Genomic DNA, 11,369 nt, shown 5'->3' with positions numbered 1-11,369 from the left:
GCTCAGTGGGTTAAAACCTCTGCCTTCGGCTCAGGTCATGATCCCAGGGTCCTGGGATCGAGCCCCGCATCGGGCTTTCTGCTCAGCAGGGAACCTGCTTCCCTCTCTCTCTCTGCCTGCCTCTCTGCCTATTTGTGCTCTCACTTTCTCTTTATGTGTCAAATAAATAAATAAAATCTTGAAAGAAAGAAACGAAGGAAGGAAGGAAGGAAGGAAGGAAGGGCCTGGAAGGCTTAAAGAGAAAGAAAGAAAGAGAGAAAGAAAGGAAGGAAGGAAGGAAAGGCCTGGAGGCTTAAAGAAAGAAAGAAAGAGAGAGAGAGAGAAAGAAAGGAGGGAAAGACCTGGAGCTTTAAAGGAAGGAAGGAAGGAAGGAAAGGCCTGGAGGCTTCTTGGACTGTAGCAGGCTGCACACTACCTTAATCATGGGATGCCACCATCAACGCTGGTGTAATGGACACGCTCAATGACAGGCAGTACAATGAACTTGTACAGAGCATGGCTTTGGACTCAGACTGGGCTCCTTCACTTCCTAGCTTAGCCTTGAGCGAGCCACCTAACCTCTTAGAGCCTCATTTCCCCATGTGCAGAATACGATTTAAGAAGGGTACTTACCTTCAATAACCATTGTGAGAATTTGCTGAGAAAATGCATGTAAAGGGCTTTAATCTAGTGCCTGGGACAGAAGTAAGTGATCAATAAACACTGCACACACACACACACACACACACACACACACACATTTTAAAAAAAAAATCCAAGGGGCAGAATCATGTGTGAAGACATAAATGCTAAAATGTTGCATATGCCTTCACAGGGAACTCCGTATCCTGTGGTCTCTGGTGACCTGTCTTCAATTTCTGAAGGCACTCTTGCAGATGAGAGCTCCTTCTCCCATTTGCCCTTGTTTTGACATTTCCAGCTTCTGCCTTCCCAGAGGGCCTCCCACAATGACCTTTCTCAATTAGCTCTACCACTGAAGCAGTCCTCCTTGGAACCTTGGCTTTCCCCCTCGTTGGATCTGAGCTAAAGGAGATTCAGGGACGGTTCCCAGAGAAAGCACACAGAAACAACCTTCTGGGGGCTCCCCACCCCCTGGATGTCACCTCGCCCTTCCAAAAAGCCACAGGAACGTGTTTGAGAAAAGTTAAGCTGTTTTATTTCACAGGATAGCTCCACGTCAAACCAGCAGGCACCATCAGAATACGCAACAGAGGATCCAATCAGACACTCTATAGGACGGGCGTTTGGTTGTTAAGGTAGAGAAACGATATCCGGAAGAGGGTGACACTTATCATCACGTGGGGACAGGCAACCAGCAATTTCCTAGGGTTGTTTTCTTTTTTTTTTTTTTCTTCTTTTTTTTGTTTTTGTTTTTTTTCCTGACACAGTCTGGGGAGGAAGGAAACCAAAGGAAACTAAATTGACCAGCCACTCTGAAGCAATCAGAACCAAATCTATTGCCAAACCATGTAAACAGTCACACTGCCCAGAACTAGAGTCTGAGCCGAAACTCTAGCCAGAATCTACTTCCGTCTAAGGAAGGCAAAGTGCACTCTGGTTGCTCTGGTTCAAGGAACAGCTTTGTTATTTGCCTGGGACAGTTCACACAGGAAGGAGGTGTTGGCAAGGGGCAGCGGTGGTCACTCGGCCAGTCCCAGAGGATGGGAGAGCGGGATGCTGGCAAGATCGACCTCAGAGAAGCCAGGAGGAGTCCGACAACAGCGAAGTCCCTTCGCTCAGCTCCCCTGGGGCAGCTTTGGATATGTGGGGAATTCTCTACACGGCTGCTCCGAGGAGAGGAGGCCCCAGAGAACCGGGGAAGTTGACATGAAACATCAGCATTAGCTCTGCATAGCAGAAAATCAGCTAAGCAACACCTCGCTCACCCCCTCCTGCCCTGTCCTCCCCGCCCGTCCTCCCCAGGCCAGCGGGGGGGCCCCCCCTGCCATGGTTGTGAGCCAGCCACTCTTCTTTCTGGGATTCTCAGGAGAATGAGGCATTTGCTCGAGTGTGGAACCATCTGGATGTGTGAAAAGTTAGGAATAGAAAGACTGAGAGGAAGAACCATCACATTAGTCCTTGTGGTTTTCCATCAGCCGAGTACGTGTGCTGAGTGCCAAGGAGCCACCAGGCCACAGGAAGTCCTCTGCATTCATGCCTCCTGAATGAGAAAGAAATATACCCAACAAGGCACTCCAAGGGACTCCAACAGAGAGGCTGGCCCCACATAAGGCCCTTCCCCACATTGGCTCCCCTTCGTGTACCACAACCCAGTTCCGAAGTGTTTATAAGGCAGATCTCTGAGCTGCTGGTTCCAGCCAGGAGCTAAATGCTGGCTCCATTTCCCTGCGTCTCTTCCCACTCGGATTTCTTCATTGAATAGAAACCTTTCATCCCTTGGGAATCCATTTCTCTCCTGCCCCTTGGCCTGGTGACCTCAGAGAAAAGACTCCCAAGTCTAATTCCCAAGCTTACAATTCCCTCCAGTTGTGCGCTCTGTCCGGGGTTCAAAAGGCGCTTCAAGGTGAGAAATCGTTAGCACTGAAAACAAGGAAAGGCAAGAATTTTTCATAGAATCCCACAGCTCAGAGCAGCTCTTTAAGAGGAAAGGGGAATAAAGGGAGAGAGGGAGAATGGGGTAGGAAGCACTGCTTGTTCTCAATTTTATCGGAGAAAGGTCTTTAGCGGTGGCTGGGCCCCAAGGCCCAGGAAACTAGACCAGGAATGAATTGTCTTTGGTCAGTTTTAAATGAACATCTTGCTGGTTCATTCCTAAAATAGACTAAACATCAGTTACACATAAAGACAGAAAGCTTGACCTCAGGGTAAGTTGAAGGTTAAGAAAAGAAATCATTCCGTGAAGAAAAAAAAATAAAATAAAATGCCCGTTATCAACGAACTGATCAGTATAGCTCTCAGTAATGGCGATGAACAAGTAGGTAAACACCACTCCCCCTTGTACAATTGGTTATATTGAGGACTACTAACTAGGTTACTACATTTCCCCCACACTCACTGTACAGTTAGGTTTCTGGTATTTGTTTTTTACACTGATCTATCTACTAGGTGCAAAGATTTGGTGAGTGGCATTGGCTATAATTTAATCGTAGCCTTTTTTAAAAATTACAGTTTCACATTTTAACAGTTACTTTCCAGCATTTAAGCAAATACAGCAATATAGAGTGGACTAACACAGGCAGGAGTCAGGAAGAGAATGCCAGTGCTCCGTGACCGTGGATGGGACGGGGTGGCGCGTGGAGGGTGGCGGAGACATGCATAGTGCCAAATGAGGAAGTGGGGGGCGGGCGTGGTGCAGGAAAGGATTTTTCCATTTGGTTCTGTGTCAGGAATCGGATCTGGGGCTGGATGAGTGGGGTGTGAGCTTCCCTAAATGTGAACTCATCAGCCGTTTCCCAATGGAAAAATAGGTGCTCAAAGAAAACAGCTAAGGCTCTGCCTTTAGGTCATTTGGTTAAGGGAAGATCCATTTTCAGGAAGGAAAAGATGCAGTCAATTCATAGGAAAAGCCACATGGTCTGACCGGTGTTCTGTATATCAAGCAACAGATTCGTCAACTCAGATTTTCTCTTTTCATCTTGTGGTCATGGCAGAGAATGTGACATTTTGCACAGGAGGCTTCTGCATTAAGGTGTGGGAGTATCTCTGGGGTAGAAAGGAGAGGCCTGTGTCCTGGCTGGACGGCATAGCGTCCTTGCAAGGAAGTCCCTGACACGGCCCTCACTGCCGGTCATCCATTAAATCTTGGGCACGTCACAGCACATCCCAAGGCCTTGCTTTCTTTGCTAAGCTATAAAATGGGGATGTCATCATCTGCTCAACGACGGAGGGGCTCCTAGCTGGTTCTGAGGCTCTTTCATTTCCGGGAGCTCAAACAGAATGGTTGGTTTTAGGCTAAACAGGGAGGTCGAGTTTGTCACTGATCTCTCTCTGACACTCTTTTTGTGCCCTTTCTCGACTTTTCCACTGAATGTGCAAACTGCCAATCCCTCTGACAAAATGTAACAGCTTACCACTCCCACATACCCAGGTAGTAGTGACTTCATAGGTCCCTCCCCCTGGGGTGTATGTACCTTTTTATGGAGGACCAGAGGAGAGGGCAACACTTAATCCAGTGGGCTGAAATGGTCATGACAGAATTTCAAGCATCAGTAAGTGGTATCTCTGTAGGGCTGTGCTGTAGGGCTCCTATGAAACCATTAGGAAAATTCCACCACCCAGTTCTCAAATGCCACTAGGAGACTTCAAAAGGAAGGTCCTGGATGGGTTTTGATCTAAAAGACTTACCTTACTAATGATAATGAAAAGAGCAATCATGTTGGCACAGTGCTTTCCAGCTTAGAGCTTTGCTCCTTTACATTTTACCTTTATTGCCTTCATTTTCTGGAGCAGGAAACTGGGGCTCAATGAGGTGGAGTGACGTGTCCAGAGTCCCACAGCTCCTGTGGGGTGGGGACTGAGACTCAAAACACAGGACTTCTGATTCCAAACCACAGCCACGGAGACACACTGAGAGGCCTCAGGAAAAAGAAAGGAAGCTTGAGAACAATAAGGAGGAGACCCCTGGCTTGGCATGAGGGGATGAATAAAAGTGGTCCCCATAGGATCTGACCTGTCTGTGTTCTGTTAGCCAGAAACAGCCTATCTCTGGAAAACAAAGAGATCAAAAGAGGAAGTAAAATGGAACAAGAGTGATCCAGAAGGTCTTTTCCCAGGTGAGAAGCAGAAGTCTCCTCCTCATTCCTCAAAGTCACTCACCTCGGTTCTATCACCCTATTTTGTAATTACATTAAATGCTCTGGAGGTGGTGGGAGGAGGTGGGGAGCAGCGGTTGGGAAGGGAAGGGGAGAGAGGGAAGCCATTTCACCTGCAAAAGCTCAACCAGAGTGTTTTCTGGGTCTCTGGCCCCTGCTGACAGGCTCCTGCGCCTCACGCAGGAGGGCACCAGTCAAAGTGGGTCACAGACTGATTTTAAATTAAAATGATATGACTGAAAGCCTCCTTGCCTGTTTAGTTCCAGATCTGACACAGTATAATTAGTAGAAAGAAGAAAAGAAAAATTAAATATTTTGAAATGGTATAAGTTAAACCTCTATAGTTACCACAGGTTTATTCCTAAAGCGTGCCTAGGTTTTGAAGTGTTTCACACCACTGTTTTTTTTCTTTTTCCCAACCACACAGAACACTGTGCTACGACGGGGCTTAGGTTCTCACTATCCCCTTTATCTACGTACAAACACAAGGATGTTGTGGTCGGGGCTATCTCACCAACACCCTCCCGTGCCTTCGGGGGTACAGTTGGCCCTCGGCCTCCGGGTGGAAAGGCAGGGTCTCTGGGATGGATGGGGGGGTTCTGTGAAGGGTTCCCCACCTCTAGGAGCAGCCTGCTTGGGGTACTGCCTGCCCCACCCTTCCGTTAGGGGCAGACTGTTCTGGAAGGCCACAACTTCTGGAGACAGTGGGAGACTATTTTTGTGTGTTTTTCTGCAAGTTAGTGGTGTATTGCTTCGTTCGCAGTCACTGAGGCCTCTAAATTCTCCCAGAAAGGTCCCTGCAAGTCCCACCAAGTAACTCAGCGGGAGGTGTTTGGTGGCATGGGTCTGAGGTAAATCTAAGTTTCATAAAAAGAAAAAAGGAGATCCTATATACATTTAGTCGTGTGTCCAGATCTAGTATATGTATATAGATGCATAAATATATATATATACACACACCTACAGACACATACATACATGTATGTGTGTATATATGCACACATATATATACACACATATTTATGTATGCAGAGAGAACGTCGAGAGAATAATTTTCCAGTGACCATATGCGGGGAAGCCATCGGCCATTTTGCCCCAAGCTCAGGAGATGCTCTAGGGGGGCCTCCTGCTCCTGCAGCCCACTGGGGAGCCTGCTTACACACGGGAGGTCTGTGGGATTCACATGGCTGAACGTGAGCTGTGGCCAGCATCTGGGCCTCAGCTCTGCACAGACGTGCTTCCAGGCGACCTTCTGGTCCCTGCCGGACAAGGGCAGGAGCCCCGGGAAGGCCGCGGAAGTCTGAGAGGCCAGCCTCAGCCGTGGCGGGCCACGCACGGCGGGCCAGGGCAGTGCCGCCCCGTCCTGTAGGTCACATGGTGCCCGACTTGTCCGCTGAGCTGTTGGGGAACATCTTCTCGGTGGGCGTGACAGCCGGGCTGCCCACACCCGAGCTGCTGCTGCTGCTGGAGCGATGCTGCACCACCGGCCGCACGGGCCGCATGGGAGGCGGGCGCAGCTGCGCGCCGGCCAGACGGGCGGACAGGGCCGGCTTGAAGGTGGTCATCATCTCGGTGGATGAGCTGCTGCTGCGGCGCATGGCGGCGTCTGGGTCGCGGATGACGATGGTGTGCAGGGGGCTGGCGGGCTCGGAGCTGATGGGGCCTGGCGGGTTCTTCAGAGGCTCCAGGGTGTCCAGTACCACATCTGGCGCCTGCTTGACTGTGTTCTGTCTCTCGAGCTCCCGCAACTCGTGCAGAGCCGTGCTCATGGTCTTCTCGATGTCCTGCCGAGGGAAAGAGCTCTGGTCAGCACAGAGGCTGGAGGCCTGGGCTCCAGGCCTTCTGCAGCTGCTACTCGGCCTATGAGCTTCTTAGGGAGGTGTCGGCACACACGAGCCCCATGGCTGGGATGGAGGTGAAACCTCTAGGGTGTCCTACGACCACAAGGAGGGAATCCATGTGGGCATCACCTGCGCACTGGCCTGCACAGGCAGCAGACTGCAATGAGGGCAGGTGAGACTACTGGTAGGCTCTGGAGTCAGACAGACACGGGTTCCCACCCTGGCTCTGCTTCTTCCTTGCTAGGTGACTTTGGGCAAGTTAGCTCACCTTTCTGAGCCTCAGAATCCTCATTTGTGAATACAGATCATGGTAACACGACCTCAGGGGGCTGATGAGTATGTTACATGATACAGTCCCTGTGAAGAGGCTGGTATGGCTCCTGATGGTAAGCACACATTATCAATGATAATGGCAGTAACAGTGGTAATGACAGAGCACCAATCCAAGCCCTTTCTTTTTGCAGCTCATTTAATCCTCACACTTATAAGGTAGGAACTACCATTACGCTCATTTTACACATGAGAAAAGTGAAGCTCTGCCTGGTTGAGCAACTTGCTCAAGGTTACACAGCTAGTAGTAACATAGCCCAAGTCTCAACTTAGAGCCCAGGTCCCTAACCATTATTGTTATTTTAAAAAATATATTTATTAAAAAAAATATATCTATTTATTTATTTGAGTAATCTCTGCCCCCAGTATGGGGCTTGAACTCAACCCTGAGATCAAGAGTTGCACACACTTCCAACTGAGTCCGCAAAGCACCCTACAATTATTGTTTTTTAAAAAAATATCCTCACCCATTGAAAAATTCCTTGGTGGTAATTTATTAGAATATCCCACAATGTTCACTCCAGAATGATGCAACTGTCACATTCTTCTCTGTATTGTAATCAGAAAAGTTTGCTTTTTTCAAAAATATAAATTTTTAAAAGCAACAAAACCTCTCTCACCTGCCTATGTAACTCCTGGAGAGTAAGTGCTCACCAGAAGGAGAGCACTTTGAATGACACAGAGACCCACTAAGGCAGTCCAGGACCTGGCTGCGTGGGGCTGCCTGGTGGACTGGGCTCATCATACCACCTCCCCAGGGCTCCTGTTCCTCCTTGAGCCAGGAGGGGGCGCTGCAGCTGGACGTCAGCTTTCGAAACAGGAGCTCTGAGCTAGGGCAAAGGGCCTGGATTTTTTAGCAGGAAAACCCCTCTGCCATTTGCTGGCTGTGTAACCTTGGACAAGTCTTGGGCTCTGCGCCATGCTTTGCTTCTCTGCTGAAGCCTTCACTTCCTGTGATGATGGGATGAGATAATGGATGGGATGGAACTTTGTGAACTGCCTGGTAGTGGTTCCACACTCCCTTCAGCCAGAGATCTTGGCTCACACAGCTGTTACACGGATGCCTGCACACAAATGGGGCAGAGCCCAATCAACCTGGCTGCTGAGGGAACAACAGGGAATATTACTTAAAACCACTGCAGGATGGGGCAGTGCACAACCCCTGGTGACCCTGAGCACTATTAGGACACATTCCCTTTTCTGCCCTGAGGCAAGGCCAGAAAAATTGCAAGTCTGGTCACACTGATGGAGTTGGGACCTGGAGATGTTCTTCCGGCCCCTTTTCACAGCCATGTCCCTGCCCTGGGCCCCTCAAACAGGCTCCAGTCTGGCACAGGCAGGGTCCCTGCCTATCCCTTTTGCTAAGAGACTATGGGATATCTGGTCAACGGCTAATAACTTTTATGCTTCTTCATGACCTTTTATCCCTTGCCTAGAACACTAGCTACTTTAAGAATGGGATTTTTGTTCTTTTACCCAAAGGATTAGCTGTGGGGGACTGTCTATATGAGGGGAGAGACGGTAATCTCTCCCCATCTTTACTATATCCCAGCCCGGCAGTGATAACTCCCGCTTTCTGTGTCCCGTTTGCTTAAATGAAGTCCCCTATGGACTTCACTGTTCTCTCTGCAGTGCTCCAGCATGAACTGAAAGGTAAAACTGTAAAAAATAAATGAAATGGTTACCCCGCTACCACCATCCCCACTACCACTTTACCCTGGCAGGATGTGAGCCAGAAAGACAGAAAGCTCAGAGAAAGAGCAGCTGAGTGGTTTAGGCATGAGCCTTGCATTAGTCTGAGAGATAATGCAGCAATCTGCAGAGTGGGGCTGCAGAAAGGCGCTCTGGGAAGATGGGACAGCCAGGGGCAGGGTCTGGGGCCATTTTAGGTCATCACTGTACTGTCGTTGCCTAGTGCAGTGACTGGCACACAACAGTGGCTCAATCAATATTTGTCAATAAAGGAATAAATGAATGAACAGATGAATGAATGAATGATCAGATGAATGAATGAATGAATGAATGAATAACTCAACTGAGCCATCTTGTGGAGACACCTGCCATTACCGCATCCCTCTCACCAGCCCGCCCCCAGGGCAGGCATGCTGCACCCATCCAGCTTCTGCTCCCTTGGGGAGGCCAGCAGGGGGACAGGAAGCCAGTTTGCTTAACCTTGAGCCTGGTGTGAAGGGCAAAGTGGCTCCCCAGTCTGCAGGCTCCCACCCGGCCACCCACTGGGGTTCTCAGCTGGCCCAGCCTGCCTTCCCACTGGCCCTTACTTCTGCCAGGGCCTCAGCCTCCAGGGACTTGTGGTCCCCCAGGCTGCTGTGCCTGGTGGAGCCGCATGTTGACCTCATCGAGTGCCCTTCCGAGAGAGCCTTCTTGTCAGGGTAGTTGATGCTGCCGGCACTCCCAAATGTCGCCATCCTCCGCTTCTCAGGGCTCTCGATCCTCCCCCGGGTGAGGGGGATTTTGTGGGGGCTGCTGGGGCAGGCGGCGGCCCGGGGTGGCGTGTCTATGCTGGGGCCCAGGCCCCGGGGTGGGCTGTGGGTGTCGCCCCCGCTTCGGCGCCTGGGGATGGCCGCTCCGTCAGATCGTAACCGCACTCTGCAAAGGAGCCAGGGGGCAGGGGCATGGGGCAGAGGTCAACCCTGGCAAGTCTCAGAATGGATCAGCTAATCCCAGGCCACACACTACACACTAGTCTAGGGAGCAGGTATAGTAAAGCCTCATTCAGCCAAACTCAATTACGCAACAAAAGCACAGCCTGAGTAGGTAACTCAGTGGCAAGGAGCAGGTTTAAACTGCACACGCGAAGGAATCGGAAGCATTCTGCTTTCCAAACTGCAGACGGTGGTGCTACTAATTACAAAATGAATCTTGTCTACACGTCAAGGCCAGGAGAATTTCAACCTGAGAATGCTTTGGTGATGGTTAGTTGGGCTCATGATATGTTCTTAAGTGGTTCAGACATTTCCATGATTCTGAAGGACTTCTTAATTGGCCTGAAGCATTGAGGCTTGACTGTACCGAAAAGTCACCAGCTCCCGGCAAGCACGGGAGGGGGACCCTGGGAACTAAACATAGTCCAGTGTTGTCGTCCACCCCCGATCTCCCCAGCAAAGGGCGATTTCTATGAGGCTTTTCCAGATCTTGGAAAACTAGGTATTTGGGAGTGAAAACTCAACATGCCTTGTCCATGCATCTGGCTACCTTCCACTCTTTAGGGAGGCTCTGTGAGAGTGAAAAGGGGACTAGAGTATCTATCAGGAGGACTGGCTTTGTCACGAACTTTCCTGTGTCCTCTTTCAGACCTACTTTATTGATCTGGTAAATGGGCATAACATTCCTTGCCCACCTTCCAGGGAGCTTTGGTGGGTGTGAAAGCACTCTGAAGATAACAGGCTCCACCCATAGGTGATTTTGCCACATTCTAGGGAGGTCAACAAAGATTTGAAGGGAGGGGAGGCTAGAAGTGGCAAGGGGGTGGGAAGGAGGGGCAGATTGTTGGAATGGACTGTGACTGAAGGGCCAAGTTCAAAGTGGTCAGCAGCACTTCAGATCCCAGAGCCACCAGCCAAGCTAAGCACTGCCCGTGCGTACCCCAACAGGACCAAAGCATAGGTATTGGAGAGGAGGAAACATGGAGAAAGAAAAGAACCAGAATAAAGTAGGGGAGGGAGGGAAGAGGGAGACGAAGAGTGAGGCAGGAGAAGGTATGGCCCTCCTAGAATTCAAGGAACCATGGCTTTGTCTTCTACCTACCCCAGACTTCCATTGTGGCCCTAATTCCATTACCTATCATGGTGCCTTTGCTGTTTGCTGAACTGAACAGAATATACGGAAAGGAGGCACGGAGACTTCTGCCGAAGTAAGTTCATAAACATATGTTCCTGTTGCGACTGTATCTCAGGCTCTATCTGCAAGCACCCATATGTGGGAGCTGATCCCATGACCTCTCCAACGAAAAAAATGAAGACTATGACATTTTGAGAATCTGACTGAGAAAGCAGCGAGAAACTGTCAGCTTCTCTTTTCTTCTTTTTCTTAAATTTTTTTAAGGGCCACATTCTTTGGACCCTAGGAGCAGGCAGAATGACAAGCACAGCTCCTTGCCTGGCAGAAAGGTGATGGGACACAGCCCAGCCCACACAGAGGGGGAAGGGAAGAAATTGGCAAATGTGCTCCTACCCAATAATTGGGTGGAGCCCAGTGTCAGTTTCCCCCACCACAGGCGTGGGTGTGAGTTTTCTGTTTGTGCAGTGCACTTCAGGGAGTATGTGAGCCTTAAATTTTTAAATATAACACAACTTAGGTCTTCAACAGAAAATGGGGAGGAGGTGCAAGAACTGGAGAGAGGTAGGAAAAATACTTGTCAGTTTGTAACTCTTTCCCCCTATTATTACTATTTTACATAAAAGGCAAT

General features: G+C 49.7%; 1 protein-coding gene across 6 annotated transcripts in view; it reads right to left on the bottom strand.

Annotated features, from left to right (window-relative positions):
• Positions 1–1,131: 1,131 nt before the first annotated feature.
• SRGAP3 (SLIT-ROBO Rho GTPase activating protein 3) overlaps positions 1,132–11,369 on the bottom strand; it is a 258,338-nt gene continuing 248,100 nt past the window's right edge. For 5 of the 6 annotated variants that reach the window (XM_044253090.1, XM_044253091.1, XM_044253092.1 and 2 more), the window contains 2 exons: positions 9,223–9,550; positions 1,132–6,556 (listed from right to left, as the gene is read on the bottom strand). In XM_044253090.1, coding sequence (XP_044109025.1) covers positions 6,143–6,556; positions 9,223–9,550 — 742 coding nt within the window. In that variant the 3' untranslated portion in view covers positions 1,132–6,142. The remainder of the gene's footprint in view (positions 6,557–9,222; positions 9,551–11,369) is intronic. The other variant, XM_044253095.1, reaches the window with a different exon arrangement.

The sequence above is a fragment of the Neovison vison genome, chromosome 6 (assembly GCF_020171115.1).
Source record: "Neovison vison isolate M4711 chromosome 6, ASM_NN_V1, whole genome shotgun sequence".
Taxonomy (NCBI): Eukaryota; Metazoa; Chordata; class Mammalia; order Carnivora; family Mustelidae; genus Neogale; species Neogale vison.
The sequence above is the reverse complement of the archived record's forward strand: the minus strand, read 5'-3'. Positions and strand labels throughout refer to the sequence as shown.